At 36.6% G+C, this 16,217-nt stretch overlaps 1 protein-coding gene across 2 annotated transcripts in view; it reads left to right on the top strand.

Moving 5' to 3' along the window:
- LOC149569011 (RNA-binding S4 domain-containing protein) overlaps window positions 1-15,801 on the top strand; it is a 193,904-nt gene extending 178,103 nt beyond the window's left edge. For both annotated transcript variants that reach the window (XM_089821824.1, XM_089821823.1), the window contains one exon: window positions 15,460-15,801. In XM_089821824.1, the coding sequence (XP_089677950.1) occupies window positions 15,460-15,502 (43 nt within the window). In that variant the 3' untranslated portion in view covers window positions 15,503-15,801. The remainder of the gene's footprint in view (window positions 1-15,459) is intronic.
- The last annotated feature ends 416 nt before the right edge of the window (window positions 15,802-16,217 follow it).

Genomic DNA, 16,217 nt, shown 5'->3' with positions numbered 1-16,217 from the left:
ACATTGGCACTCTGACAGGGCTAAAACATCACACTTAATGCTAGTGGGGACCGTTTACCTTTAGTCCGAGATTTTTGTGTAATGGATTCCTTACTTGGTATTAGAGCTAAGGTCTTGAGGTTGAAGCCCTGTAGGGCATGGTGGCTATGGTTTTCAAACCTAAATGCTGTGGTGGTGTGGATTCTCGCTAGGCTTGTACCTAGGGCTAGGACCCTCCCACAATTGGCTAGCCACGTGGCCACGAGAGGGCTGACTTTTGTTGGCACTCTTGTGGGATGGAAACCTAGCTCTTAATGGCGATGTGTGTCATTTACATTTAGCTTTTGGAATTGTGGTTGCCTTGGTATCAGAGCTAGTTCTCTCACTAGCTTGTGAGGTTTACGATTGTGCCTTTTTTTGTTAGAGGGGAAGTTTTATGCGACCGTCAAGAATACTTGTGGAGTCGTGGAAACGCGAGCTAGTGGAAACCAGAGTCTGTAGAGAAACAAGGGAGTTCCCCTGGTAGAAGAGAGTCTCTACATAGAGCTAGAGCTTGCGGTTATTTGGAAGGAAGTTCCTACGGAAAGCTAAGGGCCCGCCAACCAAATATAATGAGGCAACCATCTACAACAACCACATAACCAACGAAGGCCATCAATAAAGGACCTCTGTGTGATCATCCATTGGCAATGTTAAATCTGTAACTTATTAATCATACTGATCTGATAATAGATCGATCAGATCTGATATAGCATGATAAGTAAGGGATTAATTCTTTGCCTTATTACCTTTGCAAGATCGGCATCTATCCTTAGGAGTTTGGTTTAAATACTAATCTAACACCATTGTTTGTGTTTGTAATTAATATTTAATTATTCTTAGAAAGTCGCCGACTTCTAGAGGTTAGGCAAATAATTTTTGGAAGAGACATGTCCTTTCCTTGACTCCTATACTTATAGAGGGTAAGGATGAAGTCTAAGGACACACAAGATCAAATACAAGTCTGCTCCTTAGTCATTACTGCCCTCATATGAATTGCATAAGCAAAAGACAGAATTCTGAATTACATCTCTAATCCAATTAAAGGCTATAATCTGAAGTTATACACAGCAAGCCATAAGGAGACAAAGAAGGTAGATTCCAGTCCATATTTAGTCCAAAGAATTTGCAAAAACTTTACATGGTATCAAAGCTCTGGTAGTCGAACCTAGGCTTTGCAAAATTCAGTAATCAAACTTTATATATCTAGCAACTATCTCCTATTTTCAATGGCATATACAATAGGACCCGAAGACAGGTTTGATGGGAAAGAACACTTCGATGCCTGGAAATTCAGAATCATGATGACTCTTGAAGAGAATGATATAAAACAATTTGTTGATAAAGCATCCAAGCAACCAATAGTTGAACCTCATAAATCTATCTGGAGCAAAGGAAATAGGAAAGCAATTCAAATCATATTAGATGGAGTAAAAAATGATATCATACCCATGCTTACAAAACATTAAACTGCATTTGATATGATGAATGCATTACAAAATGCATATGAGGTCAACAATGCAACAAGAGTTCTTGCACTGAAAAGGCAACTAAATCACATTCAGATAAAGAAAGGAGAATCAATGAATTCTTACTTCCTAAGGGTTGCCGGCATTAGAGATGAACTGTCAAGTATAGGAACCATTATTAGTGACATAGAATTAATTCTAATGGCTATAGATGGATTACCAAATTCATGGGAGACTTTTGCACAAGGAATAAGTGCCAGAGATAATCTTCCTAACTTCAATAGACTTGAGAATGATTTTCTTCAAGAAGAATCCAGAAAACTAAAGAAAGGAGGGAAACTAAAAACAAAAGCTGAAGAACTTCATGTTCTTAATACAAACTCCTATAAGGGAAAGAAGAAACATTTCAAGAAGAAAAAGGAAAATCAAAAGAATGGGAAACCAAAAAAAAAATGTTTCAGATGTGAAAAGTTTGTACATTACAGATCTAATTGTCCTGAGAATTCTAAACAAGCAGCAAACTGTACAAATGTTACCAAGGAAGAAGATAACTACTATCTCAAGAATCGTGTATTGTATTCGTCACTATCAAATGAAATCTCAAGTAAAGCATGGGTAATTGATAGTGGATCTTCTAGACATATAACGGGATACAAAGAAACACTAGACTCTTTATCAGAAAAAATTAATGGCAAAGTTATCATTGGTGATAATTCAGCACATTCCGTAGAAGGAATTGGAAATTGCACCCTGAAGCTAAAATCTGGAAATTCTCTTCTTCTCAAAGGTGTACTCTATGTACCAGGAATTAAAAGAAATCTAATCTCAATTATAGCAATTGAAGATGATGGGCATAATGTTACATTTGTGGACGACAAAGGAATAACTTGGGCAAAGAACTCCTCAATCAAGAAAGCAAACTTGATTGGTCATAGAAAAGGATATTTGTATGAGTTGAATTCAAAATCTAGTTGACCTATTCAAGCCCTAATTCATGAAGCTGAAGACATAAATGAACTTTGGCACAGAAGATTAGGGCATCTAAACTTCAAAACTTTATCAACTATGGAGAAGATGGTTACTAGTTTACCTAAACTCAACAAAGACCACTCAAGCATATGCAAAGGGTGCGCACTGGGCTCAAGAAAACTCTCTATGGGCTTAAACAGGCTCTAAGGGCTTGGTATGAAAGAATTGATAAGTATCTTACCAGCTTAGGATTCTCCAAGAATGAAGCCGATCCAAATTTATGTTATAAAAGAGATAAAGATGATATGGTAATTCTGATACTGATACTGTATGTTGATGATTTACTAATAACAGGTGGTGATCATTTTATAATTCAATGCAAGAAAGATCTAACTAGAGAATTCGAGATGAAAGACTTGGGACTCCTTCATTACTTCCTAGGACTGGAAGTACGACAGAATTCTGATAGTATCATAATTAATCAAGGGAAGTATACATCACACATTTTGAAGAGATTTGGAATGTGGAATTGCAAGTCTTTGTCTTCTCCAATGGAGACTAATCTACATAGACTTAAAGAAGCAGTTGCAGAATCACCTTCCATAGATTCTACTCTCTGTAGATAGATGATTGAGTTTCTTATGTACTTAGTAAATACAAGACCTGATATTTGCTATGCTGTTAATGCCTTAAGCCAGTTTATGTGTGAGCCAAAGGAGATTCGCCTAGTTGCAGTTAAACACATTATGAGATACTTACAAGGCACTCTTAATTTTGGACTCAAATACGAAAAGGTTGGCTTAGATTTACATGGATTCAGTGACTTAGATTGGGGTGGAAGAGTTAAAGACATGAAAAGTACTTCAGGATGTTGTTTCAATTTAAGATCAACAATGATATCTTGGATATGCAGAAAACAGTCTTCAGTAGCTCAAAGCTCCACAAAAGCCGAATACATTCTAGCAGCAATGACCTCTCAAGAAGCAGTTTGGCTAAGGAAGTTACTTGTGGGATTATTTGGGCAAGCCATGAATCCTACGATTATTCATTGTGATAATTAGAGTTCCATCAGGCTTTCAGTGAATCCAATTTTTCATGATAGGTCTAAGCATATTGAAATTCATGTAAGAGATATGGTAGACAGGAATTCTGTAAAATTAGAATACATTTGCACTGCAGATCAGACAGAGACATACTCACCAAACCCTTATCTAGAGTGAAGATAGACCACTTCAGGCGAAGACTTGGTATGGTTGAGTTGTAATCCATTTGTATTCTTTTAAATTATTAATAAAGCAATTTTATTTGTCAGGCTATTGACTGTTATGGGCTCCACTATTTGTATTCATTATTTAAGAGGTGACGATCTCTGAGATAATGAACACTTGTATATAAGACATTATGAGAGATGACAATCTCTTAGATAATGTGCTAAACAGTAGAGTTCTACTGTAAGATCTAGATGAGTTCAAGATCATATTGTGATGTTGACATTGCTATGTCAATGAGTCAACTTGGATAAAGGAAGAATTTTATTATTCTCCAGGTTTATCTTGTATTCTGGTAGGTCTTAAACTCAGGATCATGTTGTGATATAGAAATACCAGTATCTATGAGTCAACTTGGATAAATGAAGAAATTAAAATACTCTCCAGATTTATCCTGTACATTGTATTCTTTGCAATATTGTTATCACTAGTATCAGTGATTCGTCATAGTATAGGCTTAGTAATATGACGTTGTATCATGTTTTCTATGATACCACATGGTAAGGAGATTCAGATAGATATAGAGTATCAATTCTTGCTTGTTCATCTTTATTGTTGTTGCTAGATATGATATCTCTCAGTATGATTATCAAGTTAAGAGGGAGTGTTAAATCTATAACTTATTAATCATACTGATCTGATAACAGATCGATCAGATCTAATATAGCATGATAAGTAAGGGATTAAGTATTTGCCTTATTACCTTTGCAAGATCGGCATCTATCCTTAGGAGTTTGGTTTAAATACTAATCTAACAACCTTGTTTGTGTTTGTTATATATATTTAATTATTCTTAGAAAGTCGCCGACTTCTAGAGGTTAGGCAAATCATTTTTAGAAGAGACATGTCCTTTCTAAGGACATGTCCCTTGACTCCTATACTTATAGAGGGTAAGGATGAAGTCTAAGGACACACAAGATCAAATACAAGTCTGCTCCTTAGTCATTACTGCCCTCATACGAATTGCAGAAGCAAAAGACAGAATTCTGAATTACATCTCTAATCCAATTAAAGGCTATAATCTGAAGTTATTCACAGCAAGCCATAAGGAGACAAAGAAGGTAGATTCTAGTCCATATTTAGTCCAAAGAATTCGCAGAAACTTTACAGGCAACCCCTACATAATTGATAAGGAATACAACTTTGTAGGTTGTGGAGAATACTGCATCCATCGGAGGAACGGATAGAAGAGGTACTCCATTCATGAGCAACTACCGAAGGGAACAAGCACCGTCTGTACGACAAGGAGATTTTGAGTGAACTGTACAGCCCTAACCATTTTTCACATAAAGGACAAAACAAGAAACTGTTACATCATGCATTCAGCAGGCAAGAGGCATTGGAAAGATCAATTAGAAGTAGTGAATTCAAGCATAGACAATAATGCAAAAATTCAACCTTCCGGATTCCATATGGTAGGTCAACTGTATGAAGCAGCTTCCAATACTAGGAAAAAGGTTTGACCCAAGATTCAACATACTTCTCAAAAAGAAAAAGTCACACATCTCACAGTATAGCTCGAAGGACTTAATGGGCTTGAGTGCTGAAGGTGGTGGTAGGAAACACCTGAAACAGATGGGGTAAAGCAATTATTGTGATGGGCCGGAGTGCATTGGGCTTTTTAGATGCCCTTTTTCCCTATTTGGACTTTTTAGAATATTTTACATGTGGTCGTTCAAGCATTCGATGGGTACAGGTGGAAAAGTACTTTTGAGTACTGGAAACATCCTACTACTGTTTCCTTTAAAGCTGTAGACTTCACAAAGGTGTTTGGTATTCGGGGAAGGACTGGACACAAAGTAGAAATGAAGAACCCAAATTTGACATAGGAACAAAAAGAGTTCTGGACCTAGATGATTGCTTGTGAACTTACCCTTTCAAAGCTCAATTCTTATGTAAAGGATACAAAGATCAGAGGAATGTGACGAGACTTCATTAGAGAGGGGCCATGGCATTGTATACTAGATGTGTTGAAGTGTAGTCTTATGGGAGCGAGTCGCACTTCAGACGTGACATTGCCATAAATAATTTTCATGAATCGTATCATGAATGGGGTGGTCTATGATTGGGCATTTGTGTTGGCCGACAGGATGTATGAATTCATGACATTACAACAACATACCTTCTATATACCCCACCATGCCATTGGCTTGTTTATGGAAGCCACACTACATCTGATTTCCTTAGACATGTTAGAGCTACCTCTCAATGGAAAGTTGGCACTAGGGGAGTCTCCGGTATTCTACTAGTGATATCTAGGTATCGGAGGAACAATGGTAGGCCTGAAATGCGTAAGGCATGAGGCAAGCTTAGACCACAGAGGCACAGATAGTGGGCATGAGGAGACGTCGGAGAGCACAAGTGCCTCGGCAGATAATGATAGTACTCAAGCTGATGAGGATGAAGGGGAAGTTGCTTCCGGGCGTCGGGTATTATTTACACCATTGATGTTGTTGATGATATTGCACTTGACACCGAGTAATAGTGTCATTCCTATTCCTGCCTTCGGGCAAGTTAGGACACCTATTGTGATGACTCTGCTAGTTGTCACCGTGGAGAGATTCTCCACGGAGGAAGTAGTAGTGCTTCTGATGCTTGAGATTGTACCCATGATACTTAGACCACGACAGTTGTGCCAACGAAGGGTGTTCCTATAGAGATAGCTGAGACAATGACTACAAGAGAGGACGCCATAGTAGCAGTTGGACAGATGGAGAGCGAGGCACATGTAGTACATATTATTCCTGGGATAGAGAGCGCTATACCTGATGACTGCGATGCTATCCCGACAGAAGAAGGGGATAATACATTGCAGCCATCTACAAACGTAACCCAAGATTCTGGAGTGATGGAGATTGTGGAGATTAGAGAAAGTCTATCACAGGAGCCGCAAGAGCCTCAGGTCCGCTTCTAGGTGACTGAATCAGAGGAAATGGTGCCAATAGACATGACACTACTGGGTGAGCTAGAAGGAGTTGGTTGTACAAAGATGACATTGCTAACGACATTGTGACCCACACCATTGATGGACCATGCTAGTGACTTCTTGAGACAACACTTTCAGCTTGCCCCTGTGGCAAGGAGATCCTCCATATAGTCCTCGAGAAGGGAAGATATCTTGGCTAGGGCATCAGCAATTGCAGCACCATTAGATATTGTGATACCATAGTCTGAGGATGCGCTAGATGATGAGGAGGCCGCAGCAGATGTGGAGATGTGATCACAATTGTGGGATTAGGAAGATAAGTCAGCTGAAGAAGTTTGGACCAACGTTGAAGAAGATAGACATTTCACAATTTGGTTGCAAAAAAATAAGACAAATGATTAGTAGGACATAGCTTTAGTTGTTGTTATAGGTAAGGGATATACAAACCTTCTAATAGGTGACTTGGAAGTTGTTATTGAAAAACATTTTGATGAAGATGGTTTTACTAAAGGAGAGAGCATTTTGGAATCTTAAGATGTTTTCAAGGAAGAAAATGTAACTTCACATGATGATGAATTATTTGTAGTTGATGATGTAACAATATTTGTGGCCATGTATTCAAAGATGGAGGAAGATTCATCTAAGAAATTTGAAATTGTTGCAATTGACAGTGAGTTGCCCATTGACCAAAGGGCTGCTCTAACTTGCAATCAAATAATTACCAAGAAGTTGACACTCAATGGGCTGATTTGAATGACCAATTAGAAAATGCTTTTTAAAATGAGGATGATGAGAGGCATACTTTGAAGATTTAGCTACAGGTCATTGATGAAATAGTTGTTGTAGCCTTAGTACATTATATAAACAATCACAAGATTCATTGATAACCTCTATTAGAAAACTTAGATAGAAAGGAGGCAAAAAGGCATGGGAAGTGTTTCTTATATTGCAAACTTGCAACTGGTCAAAGTGCTCTGAATCAATGAAATCTGATTATTTGGGTTTACTTTTGGACAAAGATCATATTTTATAGATTGCTAAAGTATATGTTGATAAATTGAAGGAAGAGGAGGATGAGGTTATTAATTTTATTAGGGAGCTTAATGATACACAAGAATTATTTGGGAGTAAGCAGATTATTCTTCAAGAAGCAAAAAATTATTGTTGTCACTGATCAGTTCCGAAAATAGGAGAGTAGAGGAATAACCGAATTTTTCAAGCAAGTGATTAAGAATTTGACAACATACAACCAATAATCAAAAGATCAAGTTATAAATTTCTGGACCAACTAGAACTTGAATATGACTTGGAAGTAAATGATAATATTTAGGTTGTTGATAATTCTTTGTTTGACGTGGATGTTGATTGGACATTTAATAATCCACTCTTCAAGTTGGATGAGTGAGTTCTTTTTGACTCCAATGATAGGAATTTAATTGATTGCAGGATTCAGGACCTAGGTGCAGTTCCAGTCATGAGTTTTTGTCACAAAAATGGAGCAGTGGATTGATTTCTAGAAGTAGCACTGCTCATTTTTCGATCAGCCACACATGGGTTCAGATTTTGATCTACAGATGAGTTGGATGGATTAAGTGGTTGAACAGTTGTGTAGTTCTTGGTTGAGAGTTGATGGTAGATATGGCTCGAGTATAGGAGATGAATTTTTAGCTACTCCATTACTCATGATTCCTATGAATCAGTGGTATTTCAGATTGATTACTCTTGTACTAGTTCCTTTGCACATTTGGTGTTGACTTCAGCTTTGAGCAGTTTGATTTTGCATCAACAACTTAGGATGGGTTGATATATTTTATTGTATGCCTATGATGGGTGTTATGCACTTAGGGGAGATCATTTGTAGTTGGAGACTTGTTCAGTGTTGATAGCTCCTTGAGATACTACTATGTCCTCAGATTTCGCAGGTAAGATAGCATAACAATTTGGGATCCTGACATTGGCATGTTTGGTACATTACGTAAGTGGGATTTGATGAGTTGCTTAGCAATTCCAGGCACCATGCTATTTATATCATAGTAGCATATTTACGTTGGGGAATCAACAGTCTTGAATTTGATATAGGATCCAAGTATTTGGTTTCAGCATGCAAATGCAGATTTCTTGAGTGCAAGCTATGTTTGGGAAGGGAGGAATGTAATGCCCCATTTTTGGGATATTAGAAAGCAATTAAATAATTAAATTTTGATTTGTCAAATTATGTAAAATTAAATGACAACCTAGTTTAATTATTTAATAAAGTAGTAAAATAACTTCTTTGGAGCCTAGTGAAAAATTAATAAAGTCATTTACGTTAGAGAGGGAAGATAAAGGGACAATTTGAAAGGAATATGAAGAGACATGCAAAAGGTTAACCAAAGAGTCACAAGGATGTGCTATAAAAGAACATTAAGAAGCTCTTTCATATGTCTGGTTATTTTTTTCTCTTTGAGAATTTTAGGAAGTTTTGACTTTCAATTTTGAAAACCTAAGGATGAGAACCTTCAAGTTTTCACAGTGGATTGGACGAAAACCTAATTCATTGTTGGAGGTGAATTTATGACGGAATACACAGGTGGGAAAATTAGTGAACTTTTCACCTAAAGACAATTTTTGCAATAATAGAGGTATTGTATATCTATTTGGAAATAAGGTTGTAATAATTTATATCATAGATCAAAATAGCGCAGAGAAGTCAGCAATATACTGACTTCTCGTGAGAAGTATCACTAGGTGAGAAATTACATGTTTTTTGCGCAAAAATCTCGGCCAAGAAGTTTGAAACTTATTTTTGAGAAGTTCGAAGTTTTCACCTAAAGACAATTTTTGCAATAATAGAGGTATTGTATATCTGTTTGGAAATAAGGTTGTAATAATTTGTATTATATATCAAAATAGCGCAGAGAAGTCAGCGATATACTGACTTCTCATGAGAAGTATCACCAAGTGAGAAATTACATGTTTTTTGTGCAAAAATCTCAGCCAAGAAGTTTGAAACTTCTCTCCGAGAAGTTGGCGATTTATCGCCGAGAATTGCAAACGTCTCCCGAGAACTTATTGTTTTCTCTTCCTGGATTTTCTACTCAATAGCTTCTGCATTCTGTTCATGAATTGGAGGAGGAATATCCATCTCTACTTGTGGTTTGTTTTCAGCGATTGATATTCTATTTTGACTCATGAAATCAATCTCCTTTATGGATGAAGTACAAGTTGAAGAATGCCTAATTTGATTTCTTTTTCTCATTTGCAACCTTCTTCTTGATCTTGCTGAAGTTTTTGCTGTATCTTATCTTTTACACTTTCATCCTTCAGGTTTCTCAACACCGTGGGTTGCTTCATTATATCATTGGAAGAATGTGCTTCCATGTTGCCCATCAGATAATAAGGCGATATTCTTTTCCATCAGTTTGTGTATTTTCTGATCTACCCACTAACTGACATACTTGGTAACTAGCTTCATTAATGTTGTCAAATCTACTAGTTTCAGAACTAGACCATTTTATTGGAGGAAGATCTTCATCTTTCTCTTCCTTATGGTATGGATGGGTACAATCTCAATCATCTTATAGCTGGCCTGTAGGAAAAGTTCAAATGTTCTGATTAAGTTTACAAATAATTTTTACCACATTCTCCTCATCTCATAATCATCTCAACTGAATTGACCCAGAAGTCTTCAGTTACTATTTTGTGCTTGTATTCTTTCCATTTACCGCACCAATTTGGTGATAGGGATCAAAGTTGGTTTTGGACTTGCAAAATTGGAAAGTTGGCTTTGCAAAGACAATTTTCTATTTGTAGTTTTCTTACTACATTGGCATTCCACATGAGGATACGATTTTGTTATTTATTACATTTATATATATCTAGATCAGCTTGTTTGATTTGTTTACTCATTTACTAACTCATTAGATGCATCTACTCATTGAATTTTGCAAAATAATTGTATTTTAAATTAAATTTAAGTCATTTTAAAAATTTCCGAAATTTTCCTATAAAGTTAGCGATTTATCTCCAACATTTACTGGGAAAACTTTTTTCCCTTGCCCATAAGTGGCAGAGTATGAGATTTTAAACTATGATTATATTTTAATTGCAGTATTCATATCTCTATTTCAAACTGAAATTATATGGTTTTCAAAATAATCTATTAGATGAATAGAAATCAATTGCATGCAAATTATTGTTTACGTTCCTGTGGTAAATTTGGAAAATCTGAACCATTGTGATATTCCTATCAGGATTTAACTGCGTGATTTTTGAGTCAAACTCATTGACCCATGTTTCATGAGTAGTGATTCAACATGAATCCATCTCTCATGAGAATAAATGGAACACTTAACACTCATTGGATCTAGGTGATGCTCACAGGGGTGAAGCATCAAGACTTCTCGGGAGGTCACCTTGTTATTCCCATGAGAGATGGATTCATGTTGAATCACTACTCATGAAACATGGGTCAATGAGTTTGGCTCAAAAATCACACAATTAAATCCTGATAGCAATATCACAATTTGACTTGCTGTGGAAATTATCTCCTACTTATCAATTGATGAGCTTAAGGGGCTTTCTAATGAATGGTTCATAAGGCACAACACTTGGTGAAGGTTTTGCAAATGGGGTTGCAAGCTTTGGGTTTAACTATGGAGGAAACTCCATAGATAAGCGCACTCAGGTTGGAGTAGTACTGGGATGGGTGACCTCTCGAGAAGTCCTGGTGCTTCACCCCTATGAGCATCACCTAGATCCAATGAGTGCTAAGTGTTCCATTTATTCTTATGAGAGATGGATTCATGTTGAATCAATACTCATGAAACATGGGTCAATGAGTTTGACTCAAAAATCACACAGTTAAATCTTGATAGCAATATCACAATTTGACTTGCTGTGGAAATTATCTCCTACTTATCAATTGATGAGCTTAAGGGGCTTTCTAATTAATGGTTCATAAGGCACAACACTTGGTGAAGGTTTTGCAAATGGGGTTGCAAGCTTTTGGTTTAACTATGGAGGAAACTCCGTGGTTAAGCGCGCTCAAGCTGGAGTAGTACGGGGATGGGTGACCTCTTGGGAAGTCCTGGTGCTTCACCCCTGTGAGCATCACCTAGATCCAATAAGTGCTAAGTGTTCCATTTATTCTCATAAGAGATGGATTCATGTTGAATCACTATTCATGAAACATGGGTCAATGAGTTTGACTAAAAAATCACACAATTAAATCCTGATAGCAATATCACAATTTGACTTGCTGTGGAAATTATCTCCTACTTATCAAATCTGAAGCAAATATCCCAGGTGGATATTTTAGTCTCAAGCAAGGAAACCACTACGCAAAAACACCAGACTGAAGGTGAATGACACCCACTGATGTAAAGAGTGGTTTTCATCCCACCAGAGTGGCAACACAGGCTAACCCTCTCATGGACACGTGGCTGCACAATCATGGGCAGGTACAAACCCTAGGTACATGCCCAACGAGAATCTGCACCCCTGCAACATTTAGTCTAGGACATGACAACCCACAACTTTCCATAGGGCTCAACATCGAGACCTCGACTTTGATACCAAGGAAAGACAACCTCTAAACCAGAAACCTAGATTGATGGTGAGTGATGTTCATTGACATTAAGAATGGGGTTTTCATCCCACTAGAGTGCAAACAAAGACCAACTCCCTTGTGAACATGTGGCTGCCCGATCATGGGTGGGTCCTGGCCCGGGTACATGCCCAATTAGAATTTGCACCATTGTAGCATTTAGGTGGGACGTCACACGCTATCAAAATGAGTCTTAGTGGTTGCTTTTCCTAATGTAAGAGGAAGTAAATGTTGGAAAAGAGAAACCTAGATATATTTTCATTTGTAAGTTTGTTCACATAGGATTGTGTTGGTAGAGATGGAGTTTAGAGATGCGAGCTCGGAAATGAAGCCCTTAATTTGCTTGAATGGAGATATACATCCATCACAAATATTTAGGCATTCTATGGGAGGATAACAGTGATGAAATTTTACTTGGAAATGGTGGAAAATTGCAATGCATAAAATATCAATGCTGAAGTATCAGTTCAGAGTGACAACATGGTAATGGTTCAAATGCTCACTTATTATTAAAGATTGGTTTCTTTCAATATAATCTCCTCCATGTTGGTTGTAGCATGACTAAATTATCAAGGGAAGTTAACAACAAAGACATGGACGCTCATTATTTTTGCAGAAGATAGTCTTCAGAACATCATATTCTTGGTCAAATCTTTTGAATAATCACTGAATTGCTTTAGATTGCTTTATGGAAGATCATCATTTTAGTGCATATATAAGCTTTGTCAAGAATTTTATGGAAAGCTGCAATGGCAAGTGGTTGAGTTGTCAGTTGGGTTTTTACGACTTCCTAAACTGACGTCAGTTAGAAACTTCCTTTGGTGAATTCTATATATACATACTTTGCAATCGATGAAGTGGTGGGTGCGTAAAGATCGTATGTTTAGAACAGCTTGAGAAAGAAATGTTAATGTATGAAGAGTTGGATGCAGATTGTGTGAAGATGTTCTGAATAATTATAATCCTCTGTAAGCATTAGTGATTGGGATTCAGATATACAGTGAAAAGCGTGCTTTCTTAACTGTGATAGAGTTTTAGGGAGGAAAAGTAAAGTTTGAAGATCAGAATTTCAGGTATAACAGTGAAAGTGAATTAATTTTGTTTTATCTCTGTAAGAAGTGCTAGGATTTTGTTCCCTTAAATCTGTTCGAAGATTATTGACAAGTTTTGTTTCAGAATCTTCTGATAACATGTAAGTTTTTCAATTTTTTTGATTCATTCTTTCAGTTTATATTGAGTTATACAGGTAGATTATTGCAGTTTTTTTGATACTTCTGAAGTCTATTCAAAGTGTAATTGCTTGTCTACTCATTTTGTAAGGTGAAATCTCAGAACTTGTCATCATTTGTAGTTATTGATTGTAATATTCTTAGAGTTGGTGCTTATATCATTGACTTGTGGTTTCAGATTAGTTGGTGCTTTTAAAAGGAATTGGGCGATTCCTTGGGGTTGGTGCCCTAACAGATTTGTAATCACTTTAGCTTGAGGCTGGATTAGGACAGTATATCTTAGCAGCATTTATCACTGTGGTTTTTACCATCCTTGGTTTCTATGTAAATCTTGTGGATTGTCTTTATTGTGCTTCTCTTTCTGGATTCAATTTCAATTCCTTCAAGTTTTCAGATTGAAGCTCATTAAACTTTGAGTTGTTTAAGAATAAAAGTTTGTATCTTCTACTGATCCCCACCTCGCTCTCAGGACTATAATTTTGCTCTACACAAGCGTCTCCTATCCTTATCATCTGGGTGCTGCCTTCTGCCAGATTTATTTATTTTTATTGTTGGGTCTTCAAACTTTGTTATCTTTTCATATTAAAAGTTGCAGGCTGATTTATCAACTAATTTAGAAACTCAATCTTTGTAGTCATGTTTCTCAGGGATACTTCTTGTATCACCTGATTGCTTTCTTCCACGTTGATTTCTCTGATCTGTATCATATTGCAGTCTTGCTGGAATATTTTGCATTTTTCTAATTGCTAGTGAAAAAGTCTGGTTAAGGAAGTTGTTTCATCATCTGAACAGCATTGTAGATCAAGTACACCTTGATCATTTGGGTCCATAAAATCTCTACCCTCTTCTGTCCATGTTTCTCCCCCCTCTGGCTTTGAACTGGAAGAAACAACCTCCTCATTGCCTTCAAGTCAATAATGTACTTTCTTCCTGTGTTCTCTATTGAGAGGGTATTCCTCTTCTAGTTGTACTCTGCCTTGGTTGCTATTAGGCTATTAGCTATCCCGTTCCTAATAATGCATCATAAGCCTTACTCTCTAAAGGGAATAACCACAAAATTATCAAGAATTGTTGTCTCAATCTTTACCTTTGGTACCATTAGTATTCCTAATGTTCTAATTCCATGTTGATATGCATCTACTAAATTGAAGGTCAATGGCTAGAGAGTTGGTTTCCAAAGTACCTGATAGTCCTAGGAAATTTTCTAGAACCTGCTATCCTTGCAGAGCTTGCAGAACTTTTAGCTACTTGCGTGCAGACGACCTTAATATCTGCTGTCCTTGTGGAGTTGAATGGCAGGCCTGCAATTGCCACACTTTTGACAAAGGAACTGATTTATGAAACAGTTGTAATAAAGATCTGCATCTATATCTGCAATCTTGCTATTTTTTCTAGGCTTCTGGCTAAAGATAGCATCTGCTTGTTAAATTTAAATTTCAACCATTCAACTTGAGAGTTGTATGTGGAATTTTCCTATCATTGAATGCTGAAACTTGAATGCTGAGAGAACGGGAAAAGTGCTATTGTAATCAATATTTAATGAACCAATTTGGTGTAATGAATATCAATAATGGCATGATAAAGTGCTATAAAGTACTTTTTATTATGTTGAAAAATAATTTGATATCATAAATATTAATGATGCGCATACGGCCTACACTTTTTATTCTGCTGTAATCATAATCTTCATTCTAGTTCAGTTTGATTTGCTGACTTTTCTCTGGAAATTGTCTATTTGAAGCATCAAATCAATATGTTCATTAGCTAGTCATGTTATCTCTCAAGACCGTTGGTAATTCAAAAATCAAAATCTGCATTGAGAATCGACCTTATGCTTTTTCTTGATTAAAATCTGGATTACTGTTTTGAACCATGTCAGCATTTTATTTATTGACTCAATGTTTAATTTTGCCACTAATTCACTTGTCTTCTGGCACAACTTTTGTTGACTATTATTTACAAATTATAATCTGTGTTTGTAATGTTGGTACAGTTGGGAGAGATTAAATCTACAAGAAAAGGCAAGTTTGCAGTAGAGCTTATTCAATATCTATGAAGCATCTCAATGAAACGGTGGAAAAAAGTGCCATAAACATCTTTGGCACAAGAAGATCTGCCTATTGAAAACTGGCAATATGTTGAAACCAGCAGAGAGGTCTAAATGTATATAACTTGAGAGGCAAATCAACTGAAAATATGGTCTAAGATGTAAATTATGTTGCTGAAAAGTTGGTATAAATGTCCTATTTTGAGAATGAAATGGCAAGTAGTTTTGAAGTTACACATTTTTCGTAAGATTTATTTTTTAATAATACATATCATATGATTTTGGCAAGCTTACTTTTACATCAGTCTAATAGTCTAATAACAAGGTTCCTGGTAAGTCTTAAAAAGCTCAATAAGACAATATTTTAGCTTGTGGACCAAAGTAAAAATAACTCAACTTCTTAAAGAAACACTCAAACATAGCTCTCTGATGGAGAGTCTTAAAAAGCTTGAAAGATGACATTTTTGGCTTGTGGTCCAAAGCAGAAATAACTCGAACTTCTTACAAAAACACTCCAACATAGTTCTGATCGGCAAAGCTGTCCACTTCTTGAAAATCTTCGTCTTCTCCAACTTGACACGAGATCATGGTAACTTTGCGCATTCATTTTCACAAAAGTCCACCATCAATTGAACTGTTTTCCATTCCAATATATTGCTTCCCCAATTCAACCAAGTGTCCCAAGAAAGGGTCATTCCATTCCA

This window comes from Cupressus sempervirens, chromosome 3 (assembly GCF_028749045.1).
Source record: "Cupressus sempervirens isolate cs-2001-9-10 chromosome 3, ASM2874904v1, whole genome shotgun sequence".
In the NCBI taxonomy this organism is placed as follows: Eukaryota; Viridiplantae; Streptophyta; class Pinopsida; order Cupressales; family Cupressaceae; genus Cupressus; species Cupressus sempervirens.
Note: the sequence above shows the minus strand (reverse complement) of the source record. Positions and strands in the feature narration are given on the sequence as shown.